Source organism: Alexandromys fortis, unplaced genomic scaffold, assembly GCF_014885135.2.
Source record: "Alexandromys fortis isolate MF-2015 unplaced genomic scaffold, M_Fortis_MF-2015_v1.1 scaffold_17, whole genome shotgun sequence".
Lineage (NCBI taxonomy): Eukaryota > Metazoa > Chordata > Mammalia > Rodentia > Cricetidae > Alexandromys > Alexandromys fortis.
Window position 1 is genome coordinate 1,966,031 of NW_026067896.1, and position 16,886 is coordinate 1,982,916.

The 16,886-nt window shown below is 37.7% G+C and overlaps 1 protein-coding gene across 6 annotated transcripts in view; it reads left to right on the top strand.

The window, feature by feature from the left end:
- The window catches only part of Vps13b (vacuolar protein sorting 13 homolog B), a 399,494-nt gene that overhangs the window by 157,522 nt on the left and 225,086 nt on the right, over positions 1-16,886 (top strand). For all 6 annotated transcript variants that reach the window (XR_007595555.1, XM_050163211.1, XM_050163240.1 and 3 more), the window contains exon 23: positions 8,542-8,776. Coding sequence is in view for 5 of the 6 variants with exons in the window: in XM_050163211.1 (XP_050019168.1) it covers positions 8,542-8,776 (235 nt within the window). In the remaining variant the exon portion in view is untranslated. The remainder of the gene's footprint in view (positions 1-8,541; positions 8,777-16,886) is intronic.

The following is a 16,886-nucleotide window of genomic DNA, read 5'->3' on the forward strand; positions in this document are numbered from 1 at the left end:
TATATGTTTTATAAGAATGTGTGTATTTTGAAATGTTTCTTTAAATTTAAAACAACTCATTTATTCTAAATATAATTTTTGAAATATTATTCAATAGATTTCAAAACAGATTTTGTTGATCAGCCTTCTCTCAGAATTAGGAGAAAAATCTGAGTAGTATCAATTAGTATATAAAATCTGTTAATCTTTTTCTTAATTACAAATTAAATGTGAAAATTATTAGCCATATCTTTATGTATATTAATTTTATCCTAATTTACTTTGACTTTTTAATGCATATAGCACAATCTATTTGTTGTTCAACCTACAGTATTTTGGAATTGGCATTTTTTTCAACACATTTGGCATTATTAAATCTAGTAGAAAATACTTACCTTTTTAATAAACATAATTTTTAATTAATATTTTGGAAATTTCACATCATGCACTCCAATCCCCCTCATTTCCCAGTTCCTCAGTATCTACTCTTTACCCTTTCAGTATTACCCCCAAAAGAAAATTTAAAAAATCAATTAAAGTATTAATTTAAAAAAAACAAACAACCCACTTTCTCGTCATCTTTCCCACTTCACTGTCACCTGTTCATCTTTCTTAGTGGCTCAGAAAGCTGCTGAGAGTCGTTAGTATAACCTTTTGTCCAGACAACTTTGTTAGCAATAGTTGATTGCAATGAGTTGTTGGTCTGGTTCAAGGCCTTCGGCTTCTGCCATGCCATCCATACCATGACCCTCATTGAAACTTCTTTGGGATCTCCTGCTGTTGCCCCGATTTATGGAGATCCTGTGGCTGTGGTTCCACAGGACCAGTTCCTCCACTTTCTCCAGCAGATCACAGGTACCGTGAATGTTGGGCTGGGCCAACTCAAAGCCCTAGATGTAGACCTGAGTGTTAGCTAAGTTGGTCACTGTGGGCCTTTGCTGGGAGCCCCCCCTCCAGGGTGGGGCAGAGTCAGCTCTCCCTGCCCATGCCATTGTGGTTGGGTGTTCTGTTCCATTGGTGAGGGTGGGGCCAGCTCTCCCAGGGCCAGCAGGGCAAGGTTTCCTGTTGCAGCAACCAGCATTTGTGTTTCAGCAGGTCTGGCAATATTATATCTAGTAGGAAAGATATACTTTCCTAAACATTTTATATATGATAGAATTTGGTGATAATATCATTTTTGGATATTTACACCTTTTTACATAAAGTTACTTTCTTGTGATTCTTACAAACTTTTTGTCTGTGAAGTACATGTCCATTTTTCTTTGTTTCATATTGCTGATTTTTTTTCTAGTAAAAGCATTACCAGAATCCTAGAATGAGTTTATATAGTACACATGCACACAGAGACACACAGTGCCGTGACAGGAAACGTCCTCTGTGGAGCCCCTCTCAGAGCCTTTTGAAAGTTCTGGGACTCAGAAAGGCACGTGAGTACATTAGGCTGCACCATGGGCACTGATGTATTTGGAAACTAAAGCTACTTAATATTCTGTCACTGTGACAGAGCACTGGAGACAGTCAGCTCTAGGAAGAAAGTGCTGCCTTATGGCCTTCGGACAGTGCTGGGCACTACCCTGCAGCAGGAAGGTGTGGCAGAGCAGAGCTGCTGACTTCCTCAACTAGGGTCTGCCTTCTAACTGATGTAGCTATGCTCTCATCCGTGGACATGAGCACAGGTGTGTAGGGAGCATTGTGTATCCACATAATGTTATAGTGACCCAGGTGAATAGTCAGTGATTACTAGAACTAGTTGACATCATTCTGTGGTCTGTAATGCATCAGTTAACAGAAACAACCAAGTAAGCTAGACCATGTCACTAAGTACTAATATCAGAAGCTTTTATATCTGCAAGTTACCAAGCAAACAATTTGTTTTCTATATCATACCCAGGATGAATTAACAGAATCAGAAGCAAGCAAAATAAATGAACAACAACAAAATCTGTAGTTACAGAACACTAGGTAATAAGTCAAGTTAAGAACCACGTGACTCAAGTTTAAGTTAACTTCTTGGTTTTGTTTGTTTTTTGTTTGTTTGTTTGTTTTCCAAGACAGGGTTTCTCTGTAGCTTTGGAGCCTATCCTAGAACTCGTGTTGTAGACCAGATGGGTAATTTGTTGACTGGATGATTTAGGGAATGACAGTCTGTCGAGGAGGTCCTCAGCATTCTAGTTTTGATGTTTGAGTAGTAATGTCATTTAAATATTGAGTGCAGCTTTTCAGGAGTAGAAGAAAGTACAGTTTGATTTATATGTGTATTCGAAATGACTGTCAGATATACTGGTACTTGAGAGTATTCCTTTCTAGAGTCAACGAACAGAGTTATTGTACAAGTGTTATTTGGAGGATCTTCCCAGAGATGCTTCAAACAAGGGGAATATGAGAGGAAACTCACTACATTAACCAGCAGAAGAGGAATGTCCCTGAGAGAAACTCATGACACGCGTGGGAGGTGACGCTTGAAGGGCTGTGTAGTCCAGGGTGTCTTAAATCTCCAGAGTCACAGCAGAGCTTGAATGTTAGCTCAGCTTTCTATTGTTCATCTGTCTATGAAATATACCATTAATATGTAAGGTTATTTCCAATTTACCGTTCTTGTGTGAATTTTGTCTGTTGTTTGATAATGATGCAATGCAATGACCTTATTAGCTGTACTTAACCTCATTTCATTGTCAATTATTCTATGAGATAATGGTTCTTTGTTTATTTTACATGAAATTAGATTAAATACACTTAACATAAAATTTATCACCCTTACGCTTTGAAATGCGTATGATTATGATTCCTTGAGTATTCTATTTGCACATGATTATATCATTGCATAAGTTATCTGGCTCTGACCTACAGACTTTAGTTCCTGTGTGCCAGTCATGGTCTTGTGTAAAACCTATTGTATATATTTAAACGTTTCCAGATGTCCATGTATCATATAAGTTTTAGAGGTAAAATTATATGTATTCTGATTAAGTAATTAAAATCTAAGTTAAAATATTGTTTGTAAAGAAAGCATTCTCCATTTTCTAAGATATTTTATGGACCAAAATGTAAACCAGAGAACTCTGAACCACTCATCAGATAAAACTGATCATCATTACTTTAAAGCCATCAAAAAATTATTCTATTAGCAAAACTTTGAAGAAATAAATGTATTTGCTTTCAAAGTTTATGAAAAGTTGAGTTTGGAGCCAAAGTTGATATTTGTTAAGACCATGTTATTTTACTTAGGGCAGAAAAACTTAAGAAGTATAAATGCATTAACAATATTTGGTATAGCCTATTTATTTTTTCAGTGGCAAAATAGGGCTTTTATATATCCTTATAATGGTTATTTTGTAATAGTGCATGTTGACTTTGACATTTTTCTTGGTTGGGGATCTTTGAACAGATTATATTAGGCTCATTTGTTCTTTCCTGTTTTTTTTTTTTTTTAAATCTTGACAACCATGAGTTCCAGTATTATCAAAGATGATCTTACATTTCAGAAATTTACAATTTTATTCTGCAAACACATAATTAACAATGGCATAAAGTTTCAAAAATAGAAATGTTCTGGCCTAGAACTGAGAAAGGAAAGCATTTCATGGCTGTTGGACCCCGCTGTTCTGCTCATGTATATTGAGGTTCAGTGTGGGATTTGTTTCCGAGTCTCTGACCCCTCAGCAGTTCTCTGCCGGTACACGGAGAACTGCTGTCAATCACACTTTCTCAAGTAAAGCGCCCTAAGCCAGTTAAGCCAGTGCGATTGAGTTCTCTCCTGGGGATTTCACCCACATTGTGGCCAGTGATTAAATAATCATATTTCTTGATGTCTGGTGAACTCCCTGGCTTATCTTGAGGATCAAGCATGAGTAGATATATCTACGGGCAGATGACTTTCACGTTAATTATGAAAGCATGTTTTATGGCCTCCACACGGACAGTTCTGTCTGCAGGGTAGCGAGACCTGCAGACTCTAGGAATTCTCCCCCCATCAAAAGTGAATGGGAAAAGTATGGAAGGTATTCCATGTTGCCCTTTGAGGATTTACTTTGTTTTATTTTTATTTGAAACTTAAACTGCTGTATATTTAGATCCCATACCGAAGTATTTCCATGACATATTGTGCTAACTGTTTTATGTCATTTTGACACAAGCCAGTGTCATTTACAAAGAAGGAACTTGAGTTGAGAAAATGCCTCCCCCCCAGGTTTGCCTTTGCACTAGTCTGTGGTGCATTTTCTTGACCGATGACTGGTATAAAAAGGCCTCACTCACTGTGGGTAGGAGATGTAAGACAGCAGGATGAGCAAGCCATGGTGAGCAAGCCAGTGAACAGCTCCTCATGGGTTCTGCATCTGCTCCTTCTCCAGGCTCTTGTCTTGAGTTCCAGACCTAAAGTCTCCTAGTGATGGACTGGACAGGGACCTGTAAGATGAAATAAACTTTGTCCTCTCCAAGTTATCACATATCTATAGTTATCTCTGTAGAGACCCCAAATAGGAAACAGGCTAATACGAGGAATGAATTTGGCTACAGTTGTATGTATTTGTTTGTTATGGCATAAATAGAAGACTGTTAATTTTGAAAGCCCATGTATATAAATAGGTAAATAGTCACATTTTAAAGTATGTGCCTCATGTATATCTTTTTAAAATCTTTGAAGGCCAATATATTTAGTCTCACGAATCATAAACAGTGTTTATTTGTGGATTTAATTGTTTAGCAATGTTCAGTTGACATCTTTCTGTCAATGTTGTATTTCCCCTAAGGAAAATGACTTTTTACAGATACCACAACTCTGTTTGAATGTGTCCTACTAAGTGAATTTTATTGATTGTACTAGTAGATTTCTTCTGTGGGGAACAAAATAGTGAACAACATAAATGAAATGTTTTTCACTTATGGTGGCAAAACTCATTTCCTTATTTCACCGTTATTTGCTGGGTCCCTAGTAACTGCCGGGCACTGTGTTATGTGGAGTGGGACGAATGAGCGGCACAGTGCTGACTTCGAGTTTGTGTTGTTCCCAGGGTTTTCTAATGGTCAGAATTCTCTGAAATATTGTCAAGTATATTTTATGCTGCAAGAGAGTCTCACATATTAATGAAGCTCTCTACCATGTGTTTTCTCAGTGTTTAATCTTTTCCATATCAGGACTATTTCTTTGTCCCTGTGTTATGAGTTCCATATAAGATCATTGTTTGATTTTCATGCATTTTTACATTTTAACAGTTTAGCTTTGCTTCTGCAATTATTCACATTTATTACGACACAGAAAGCCACACAACAGTGTTAAAAACAATATGCTGATTATACAAAGTGTCTCACATGTAAGTGCTGGAAAGAAATAGTTGATTATTTCAATGTTTTTCTTTCTTTTAAGAATATTTTTGTTAATTCCTCAAGGATTTCATATAATGTGTTTTGATTATATCAGCCTTCTAGATCAACCAGTCTCCAAATCCATACATCTTACTGCCTTCATTTTTAAACTTAATTCATTCTTCATCAAAATATAATTATATATTTTCTCCCTTTTTCACCTCCTTCTGTCCCTTCCATGCCCCCCTGCTTGCTTCCTCTCAAATTCATGGCCTCTTCGTTCGTGTTACACGTATCTCTCAGATCATTGGTGTTAAAGAAGGCACTGCTGAAAAATCATGAAGCAAGCAGTTTATGATACTCATTTTTTCTTAAATTTAAAATCATTTTTAAAGAATAAAAGATATTCACATAGAGAATGTCTTTTTATATCATTTTTTAAATAGTACAATCATTCCTAAAGTTTTCATTTCAAACAAAGGCAGCATATTATTTGGTAATAGGAAGTGGTTAATCTTGTAAAGGGCACCCAGCACAGCATTAGAGACATTTGATGGGCATTGACTCCTTAAGGTTTTCAGGTTAATGTCTAAATACTTCTCTTTAAGTGACTTGCCATCACATTTGTACAGCACATAAATCACAAAAATTCTGTTTTTTTCCCTTTAATTAAAAATAGATTCTTTCCTCATAAAATATATCTCAATTGCAGTTTTCTCTACGCCTCCCAGTTCTTCCCTACCCCACCTTGCCTCTTCTGCATCCAGTCCTTTCCTGTGCTTAGAAAAGATCAGGCTTCTAAATTTGAAGTCTCGAGTATAGAGCTGGAGAACGACATAGCATAGACCTGTTTTAATAACACATAATCTTGAAATTTAAGGAAAAGAATACATGCAGTAATTTCATTTGTTAAAATGTGAATACCAAACTTCTTTTCTTTATTGGTTTACCGTTTGTATCTGATCCCTAACGACATAGTCCCTGACCTAGTAGGAATTAAATAGAGGTGGTTCTACTTCAAGAATTTGTAATAATCCCCCTACTTTCACCCATGAATGTGTTCAATGTTGGCAGAAGAACATGTTGCTACCAAAACTGAAACAGGATCCTTGAAACAGAAAGGCTGTTGCCATGGAAAGATGAAGTCACACAGCGCAGCTGCAATGCAGTAATGACCAGGATATTTTTTTAAAGATCGTTTGTGTTTGGTGTGGTGCAGAGGGTCCCAACCAGGTGGTTTCCATGAACAAAATCTGACCCCCGGACTCAGGATGTCTTACTGGCAGATTACTTCATTTTCTTTCCCTTGGATTGTCAGGTCCTTACATTAATGCAAAATTTACAGCCGCACATTTATGCCCAGTAATATAAATCACTCAGAATTTTACATTAAACCACAGTTTAGACACATGGTTTAACAGTTATTCTAAAAATGTAAAAAGATTCATGTGATAGCCTCAGTGTATAGAACACATGTCACTTCACAATAATTTTGAGTGCTTTACATTATGTGTGTGTAGATTCTAATCGCCAATGGAACCCTCCTCACACGCCACCTGCTTTAGAAAGCTCATCTTGTAGACTTTTGTCTTGCTCCTGCATGGCTTTACTCTTGATTCTGTATACATTATTACTGTTTCCATGATGGGAAATAGTTGACATTGAAGTTAGTAGAATGGATGTTTATGATTTTGGAATTTAGAGTGCAATTAAAATTGTATTTCTAGTTCTGACTTTGTGTATGTGGTTACATGTTTTAATATTAATAAACAATTGACCTCATATCATTGAGAGCATTTTTAACATAACATCAGTATCTATATGAATTGTTAATCTTGATCAGATTTTGTTCTTTTAACCTGAATTAGGAAAGAATGCTCACTTAGGTTATGCCATTGTAGATTATACAATTAAACATCACTAATACATTGTGTTAATTATTTAAAACATACTAATGTTACATATAAGACAAATTAGACTTATTTCTCAATGGAGTACTTTGTGATCTTGAGCTGACCAACTGTGATACACTTGTGTGCCTAAATTGTCTGAGCTTCAAGATAAGGTTCTAAAACTAATAGAGACAGGTTGATATGTCACAGGCATTTGTTTTCACAGAAGGTTATGTGACATTTTTCTTCATTGCATTTAGTAGTTTTACATTCCCAGATGTGTGAAGCCAACATAGACAGTGTTGTTTATATGTAGGTTAATGAATTACTTATTTTATCAAGGAAATCTAAGTGGAATTCCATTCTTTCACTAGAAAGAAGGGACATTACTATAGACATCGCTATCTCTTTGTGAATATAGTGCCCTTGGTGGTCAGTACAGTTCTCATCACACCTTCAAATACATCTTTGTTGTGCAGTTACATAGGAAACTAACAAGTTGTAGTTTATATTTACTTAACAAAACAGCTCAAGTATGCTAGAAATGAGGCAATATGGTAACCAGATATAAAATATTATTTTGTAATAATCAGCTAAGACCAACAGAACTTAATATTCACTGATTCTGAATTAAAAAACACAGATATTAGTGAGTTTTACATGTGGATTTATTTGGTCTTGATGCTCTATAGGTCTCGTGAGTTAAGTAACCATTCTAAATTTTTAAGGGGAATTAAGCATTTTATGTAAAATTACAATTTACATAATAACTTGTAGACTCAAATGACAAAAAGCACTTTGATTTCTAAGATGATTTTATCACATGTAATACATATTGGCACACACACACACATGCACATATATTGCCTCTTTGGGTGTATGCACAGTTTGTTACAAAGACACCTTCTTCCAGGGGTTGTTTATAGCAAGGAACTGAGTGTATTAAGTATGTGTTCATCTATTTTAGTCTGTGATTTTAAAATATAGGACCCTGAGTGGGCATAAGAACAGCATTATTTAAAAAACAGTTTGCAGCTTCATCTGGCTGCTGCTAACCAAAGCGTATGAACTGGAGAAACGGGGATATCTCTCTCCATTTCCCAGCACTCTTTCTAACTTGAGCATTATTCTTGGAAACAAATGGTGAAGGGCAGCTGCATTTTTAACTCATGTCACTCGATGCTTTGATCAAGTTTATAGCTTGAAACAATACTTTTTAAATTGTCATTTGTGTTTAAGTAAAATAACTCATGAAGACACACGCAGGGCATGTTTCCATTTTGACTTCATTACTTATTGTGAAGATAGCTGTAGTTCCAGTGTATGTTTGATCTGACCCAAGTATTTCAATTCTGCTTTTCTTTTCTAGCTCGATGTACAATCTTGCTGTGTGTTCATTCCAAATGACAGCCTGCCTTCCCCAAGTACAATTGTATCTGGTGACATCCCTGGAACAGTAAGAAGTTGGTACCATGGACAAACCAGCACACCAGGAACACTTGTCCTCTGTTTGCCGCAAATAAAGATCATCAGTGCTGGTCATAAGTGCATGGAGCCCCTGCAGGAGATCCCCTTTGTCATACCACGACCCATCCTTGAAGAGGGTACATTTACATGTTTTTTTCATACTGTTGTTTTATGCTGGCATGGATAGACTGCCCCCCTCCCCGTTTATTTTATCCATTTGAGTGTTTTGACTGTATGTATGTCAGTGCACACCTAAGTGCAACTCAAGAGACATCAGCAGAGCGCTTGTATTTGGTGGGCATGGAGCTACAGACAGTTGTGAGCTGCCATGTGGGTGCTCTGGTGTTAACCGTCTAGCCATCTCTCCTGCCCTGTTTTGTTTCTTAAATATATTAGTATACATCCACTCTATCTGAATATTTATTATAATTGTACTGTGTCATGGTATTTTTGTGCTTTCATACTTCTACATCATCATTTATAGATAAATGTACATTATCTATACAATATAATATGATTATAAAACTCAAACAGGGAATATTAGAATGAACATTGGTTTGAGCTTATTTTGAAAGCTTTGCTGTACTGTGATTATATTCCTTCCCCTTCCCTACCCCTCCCTGATTATCACTGCCTCTCTACCCACCAACCTTCATGTCCTTTTTCTCAAAAAAAAAAAAAAAATCCAAAATACCATGAGCCAGGACAACAGCAAAAAGAAAAAACTCACAAAAAGAAAGTCAATAGTACAAAATAATACCAAAAGAAAGAGAACATGTAACACAGGGAGCCTGTTTTCTCTTAGCCTGCTACTCCTGCGCACTGGAGCTGCCCTGCATTTGGTCCATTGGTCAGTGTGAAATCTCGTTCCCAGTAGGTACCAGAGTGTGCTTGTTCTCACTTCTCATTCCTAGTGCTAGGATTTTGTCTGCTTTTAGCCTGTGCAGGTCTTTAGGGTAATGTCACCTACCCTGTGGTCTTAGGTGTGTCAGACATTGCTCGTGTGGTGTCACCCACCTCTGGGTCTTGCTCTATCTCTACTTTCTCATAGATCCCTGCGTGTGTAGAGTGGTGTGCGTGTGTCACGGCCTCTCGCTCTCTGCACTTTGCTCACTGCACATCTGTAGGTGTAGGAGCACATCACCAGGAATCTTACTTAGTCACTGTGTCCCGCTAACTGAGTAGTAGTATTAGGGTTTTACCCAGGCTTATGACCTGTCTACTCTCAGCTTTTTAACCACTTGTGGTATCATACATGGTTTTTATTTCATGGCCTGACTTTAAATCCAAACAGAATATGGTACGTTATTTTCATAATACTGGTTCCTCTATTGTACTGGCACATTTTGCAAGCAGGTCTCTGTTGTGGATTGCAGGTGTTTAGCTGGGTGAAACTGATTATAACGTTTTTCTGAAATTGATGAATTCTCTGGTAGTGTGTGAGCACCTTTTAGCACCATGAACATGAATTAATATGGGTGAAGCTTCTAGTTGGACACCACCTCAATTTTTCAGTGTTCGATGTCATAATAAGTTTTCCCTTCAGGTATAACCATCAGGCTGTGGAAAGTAACTAATAACTTTGGAATAGCTTGTGGTATTTGGTGGCTGTGTGTGTGTGTGTGGTATCTCTGTGAACCCTTTGTCCATCAATTCAACTAGATGTAATCAATTCCTTGCCCTGGAGAATTTACTTGGTGACATAAAATGACTAGTTATGGTCTCTTCTCTTCATTGTATATCGAGTCCATTTAGCTTCGTTTCATGTATGTGTATATTTTAGGTATAGTTTCTATAATAGTAGGCTTTTCAAAAGGCCCTGTTTGTTGACCTCGCCCCTCCATTTCCTCCTTTGCCATCTTATTTTATATATATAACTCCATATATTTGTTATCCTATATTGTATTTTCTCCTTCCTTGGAAGTCCCCCCACCCTACCCCCTTTGAAAAACACACATCTATAGCATAAAATCTGACACTCAGATATAAGAGAAAACACGCACTGTTTGGTATTTTATGCATCCCAGTTACCTCACTCAGAATGATTGCTTCTAGCTCAGTCCATTTACCTGAGTTTCCATTTTCTTAACATCTGCATAATATTCCCTAGTGTAGCACTGCCACGTTTGAATTACCTGTCCACTAGTGATGGTGTTGTAGACTGTTTCCAGTTTCTGGCTATTATGAATAGAGCAGCAGTGAACGTGGATGAGCTAGTATCTTTGGATTACATTGTAGAGTCCTTTGTGTAAAAACCAAGAGTGCTGTAGCTGAATCTTATGGTAAATTGATTTTTCGCACTTAAGGACTCTCCACAGGATTTCAACAGGGGCTATACCAGTTTGCAGTCCTGCCCGCAGTGAACAGTCCAACTTGATTATGCTGGATGATCTTTTTCACGTGTTCATATTCAGATAGCAGGTGTTTTTATGGAGAAATTTTGCATTTCTATTCAAAAGGGATTTTAGTTTATAATTTTCTTTCTTTTGGGGGAAGATGGGTCTTTGTATGGTTTTGGTATCAAGGTAATAGTGGCTTTGTGAAGAAAAACAGGAAATGTTCCTTCAGTTTCCATTTTGCTTAATTCAAGATGTCCTGTTGTTCTAAGGTCTTGTAGCATTCTGCACTAGTCTGAATTTGTCTGCTCTGGTGTAAGCTGTGTCAGAATGAAGTTGTCCTAGTACCTTCTGTGAGCTGAGTTGGTGAACATAAATGGATTAAATTTGATTCTGTCTTAGAATGTTTTTCCTTTTCTATAGATTGTAGTTGATAGTTTTACTGGGCATTGTATTCTGGACTGGCACCAGTAGCCGCTTAGAACTTGTTCACCCCTGTCCAGGACCTTCTGGCTATCAGAACTTTCATTGAAAAGCAAAGTTTTAACTCTCATGGGCCTGCCTTCATAGGTAACTCTCTGAATCTTTTAATCCTCCCCCCCCCCATTTGTTTGCTATTTTGGTTATTTTGTGTCGTGGGGAAGTTCCTTCTTGATCTTACTTGGTGTTCTACATGTTTCTTGTACCTTATAGTCACCTCTTTCTTCAGACTTTTTCTTTTATGACTTTGCTAAAAATATCTTCTATGTCTTTGTTCTGGGACTCTTCTTCTTCTATACCTTTAATTTGTAGGCTTGATCTTTACATAATCAATATTTCCTAAATATTTTATGCTTAGATTTATTTAGATTTAACCTTTTCTTTCACTTAGATATCCATGTTTTTTTCTACCTTCTTCTTAAGGCCTTAAATTCTCTCCTCCATGTCTTTAATCTCCTGCTGAAGCTTACCTCAGAGGCTTTTGTTTGACATCATAAGTTTTTCACTTCTAGCTTTCTTTTAGTTTGCATTTTCTTGTAAATTCTTTCATGTTTTGAACTATTTTCATTATTTCATTCAACTGCTTCTGTATTCATGATCTTCTTTGAGGCATTTTATTCATACCCTCTTTGAAGTTCTTAAGTATGTCCGTGACTGTGATTGGAAAGTCCTTGTCCTGTACCTCAGCTTCATTGTTTCTCTCAGTGTCTACCACAGTAGGGTTCCTGGACTCCAACGGAGCTATATTGTCCTGACTGTTTGTGTTTTTGCACTGGGATCTGGTGCAGGTACCTGGTCTAGTATTTGCAGGGTGGGTGAGTATTCTGTTCTTTGGTAGCTATTGTCCAGTCTTAGTCATAATCAAATGTAGAGGCTGCTAGATCTTTAAATCCCGGTGAAATGTGGGGCCCCCGGTAGATGTCATTCTGCTGATGTGTGGGGAGTCACAGAGGATTGAAGATGGGCTACCAGGAAAGGCTGAGTGGAACCGCCAGGAGGTACTAGGGATCCCTGACTCTCCACAAAGAGTGTGATTCCCTAGGGGGTGGGATTTGGCTGGTAGTTTATAGTCCAAAGTAGAAATAAAAGAGGGTTACGTCATTGAATATATTATTTTCATGTTTCTAATGTGTTTACACCAAGTACCTATTGTGAGATGGCTGGAGCTGCGGTTCAGTTTTCAGTGTGTCCCTGATCTTGTAGATTGCCGCGCTTTCAGTTGCAAATTCATACCTCTTTGAAATTGAACATACTCGTTTCCAACAAAAGGTGAACTTGGAAAAGTTGGATTCATAAAGAAAATAATATGGTTTTATATTACAATAACAAGGTTTAATGCTTGATTGTACTAAATCGGTCAACACCTTGTTCATATTATTAGATTGTAAGATTAAAAATTAGGGCATTTGGATTACTGTATAATCTAAGAAGTAGAGAGCCTGTGTATGTTGTAGCTCAAGATTTGATGTTCAGTTCCCTGCCTTTCTTGAAATGAAAGTTGAGTTGAAAACTTCTTTTCTGGATTGGTGGTATGACATATTAAAAGGAGGCTTTTTAAGTTACCTTTTATATTATCTTTCTCTTGATAGAAGCCTTCTTTCCCTAGCATCTTTGACACAGTCCTTGACGTAGCAGCACGTAGTCTGTAGTTGCTTTTCCTTCCTTTTTCACCCCCTTTCACCATAATTCTTAACCTGATCCTAATTAATTTTGTTCCACTTGTGGTCCCTGTCTTACTCTCTGCTCAATTCCATCATTAGCATGGTGTGTGAAAGGATCTGAACTCACTATAGTACCTGTAGTCCATATGACGTTTTCACACAGCTCTTAGTAAACGTTTTTTGAAAGTTCATTGGTAATTCAAACAAATTCTTTAAGAGGCTTTCTAGAAGACTACAGTGTGATTAATGGGATGATGTGGAGGCTATCTCACGAGATATGCAAGGCTCTCTCTGTACTCACTTATGTTTGAAGTTCATGACATGGGGCTCCATGCTGAAATGTTTCATCTGATTTCAGATGCAGTGGGAAGAGATGGTCTCTGCTGTAGCCAGATTCAGTCTGTGTAGGGTATTCGGGTCAAAATCCACATCTTGAGTTGCATTAGGGAGCACTTGCAGCCAACACCTCTGAGCAGATGGGTTTCTGCCCTGTGCCCAGCAGAGGTTTGTTATTTCTTCTTTGAAAGAGCTGCCTGTGACTTTAATAAAATATTTTGACAGAAATGGAATATTGAGATCATTTGTAAGTTAAAACTTTGCTGTTGTTGGATTTAGTGACTTTCGTAGGACCTGATGTGGAAATTGTTGCGCATCTGTGTAAAATGCAAAGCCTTATGCATTGTTTCATGTGAGGAGCTGAAAACAGCTTCATAATCTTCTATCTGTTGTGAGGATGGAGGAGTGTGTGCAGTTGTGAGCATGGAGGAGTGTGTGCAGTTGTATGGATGGAGGAGTGTGTGCAGTTGTGAGGATGGAGGAGTGTGTGCAGTTGTGAGGATGGAGGAGTGTGTGCAGTTGTATGGATGGAGGAGTGTGTGCAGTAGTGAGCATGTTGGAGTGCTATGTAGTGTCTTCCCATTTCTTGTACACTTCTTGATTTAATTCTTAAATTATGTATGCAAATAAAAATCTTTTGACTCCCAGAAAATAACTTCTAATTTTCTTTTGATGATATTTTTAAATGTCTTGAAAATGACCAGACACATTTTACAAATGATGTCAAATTTTAGGCTTTTTCTGAGCCCAGACCAGGTTTTCAATCCTTGCACCTCAGCTTCCCATAAGATGAGATTATACATCTGGGCTGTCACATCTTTGTGGTGCTACTTTGAGCCACCTCAGTCTGGCTGCCATGGCTGCTGCAGGCACTATTCTCTTGTTACTCACAATCAACCTCTTCAATCCTTTATTTCCCTAAGGGTTTGGTAGCTCTTAAATGCTAAAAGTATATTCTTGCACCATCTACTTCACTCTAGCCCGTTCTCTATTTCTGAATGTCTAGAACATTACATTAGAACAAAAGCTAGTGTGACCAAACTAAATGCTTGCCTAGTTCCCTTATCACTTTGTAAAGAAAGCATTTTTTCTTTGTCATTAGAAAAAGGTAATTGTTGCACAAGTTCTAATTGGTCTTAATAAAGACCTGGAGCCAGATATCAGGGCAGATGTTGAAACATCTGAAAGAGAAAGGAGCAAGCTACAGACAGTTCTTACCTTGCCAAAGCCATCAGAAAACAGGCCTGTCTCCTCCTGCCTGGTATTCCTCTCTCTGACAAGTCATGTCACTTCCTGTCTGTCTGTACTGACCTCCAGACCTCTATGGTTACCTAGTGGCTAGCTCTGCCCTCTGATACTCAGGCAAGCTTTGTTAGAGCACAAACAACACCACAGGTCATTTTCTTCCTTTTTAATCTTTGTATTTTAAAGTCTTTGTAAACTGTGTTTGATACTATTGTGACACTTAATTTTAGGTTCACAACAAAATTAAGACACAGTTGCAGAAATGTCTGATATGGTCCCTGCCCCTTCACATGCATCTCTCACGTGATAACATCACTGACAGGAATGCTATATTGGCTATAATTGATGCCTATTGAGGCGTCTTTGTTCCTCAAAATCCATAGTTTATTTTAGGACTGTCTTTTGGGGATATATGTTTTGAAGTTGAGAGAAATGTATAATGACAAATTTCTTCCATTAACTTTTTATACATAGTATTTTCATTGCCCCCAGAATTCTCAGAACTACACTGAGAATTCTCTCTGCTTCTTTATCTGTTACAACAGCTGGCACTCAATGACCTTACTATTTATTGTCGCCTAGCTTTTCCTTCTTAGACCTGAGATAATATGACATACAGTCTTTCCATGTCAGTTTCTTTACCTTGATAGTGAGCAGTTAACATTTCTTCTGTGCGTTTTGATGGTTAATAGCTTCTTCCCTTTTCTATACTAAGCTTACATTGTCTGTAGGACAATTTATCTGTTCATCAACCAGAAACATTATGGTTACTTTGAAATCAAGGTAGTTTGTGAATAATAGACTCACATATCTGTAATATTTTTATGTTAACTCCGTTGGATAATTGCAGAAGTGTGTGGTTGTTGTATCATGTATGCCATGTTTACTTTTGTAAGAAATTGTCAAAAATGTCTTCAAAGGAGGTTTGTCATTTTTGTTTGCAGTGCAGTGAGCATTCCTGCTTCCGATGCATTGCATCTGCAGCACATCATGTTGTGGTTGTCTTTCCAACAGACATGGGATCTTTCTCCTTGTCTTTAGTTGCATGTTCTTTGTGACATGTGATGTGAAGCTTAAATGCCATCTGTGCACCTTTCTTGTTTCAGTGATACCTTCTAAGGCTTTTACTTTCTGAATGGAATTTTATTCTTATTCAGTTCTAATAGTTTTGTGTTTGGAATTAGAATTCTTTTTTAGCTATCTCACTTAAATATTTTCTCCCAATCTATGCATTTGTTCTCAATTCTCAGATATTTCTTTATTCTTTAGGGCTGCACAACAATTTTAAGTTCATTGCAGCCACCTCATTGGCTCTTTTTCTCATGGACCTCTCCTTTGGGTTATTGCTGAAAAGGATCATCCTTCTTTTTTTCCTGTTACCCTTTGATATTTTTCTTAGTTTTGTATATTACATTTAGTTGTAAGACATTTTGGATAATTTTGTGGCGTGCATATATGCTGCTCATTTTTAACAATTTTTATAATTTATCTAATCTTAATATATTAAATATATTTTAAGTTCATGGATTTGTATTATAATTTATTTATTTTTTTTTGTTTTTATATGCCAACTGCAGTTTCCCCTTCATCCTCTCCTCCCAGCCTTCCCTCCCCCATACACTTTTCCTCCCCTGTTTCTCTTCAGAAAAGGGTAGCCCTCCCATGGATATCTTCCAGCCATGGTTTATCAAGTTGTTGGGACACTAGGCTTCTTCTCTTCTACTCAGCCCAGACAAGGCAACCCAGTAGGTGTAAAGGTTGCCCAAAACAGATAGCAGACTCAGGAGAGCAGCCCTGAACCCACTGTTAGGAGTCCCACAATAGGACCTGGCTACACAGCTAACAGTTGTACAGAGTGCCTAGGTCAGTCCCGAGCAGGCTTCCCAGGTGTTCAGGAGCACAGGTTAGTGGATTCTGTGGGTTTTCTTGTGGTGTCCATGAACCCTCTGGCTCCTACCATCTTTTTTGCCATCTCCTGCAGGATTCCTCGAGCTGTGAGTCTCTGCATCTGTGTCTGTCAGTTGCTGGATGAGTCTTTCTTGGTGACAGCTGAGCAACAGTCTATGAATATAGCACATTATCGTTAGGAATCATTTCGTTGACTCCCCTCTCCCCACCCCCGGGGCATGTTTGCTTCTATCATAGGTCTTTGGTTTCCTGCCTCTGAGTCCTGGCCATCAGGAGGAAGC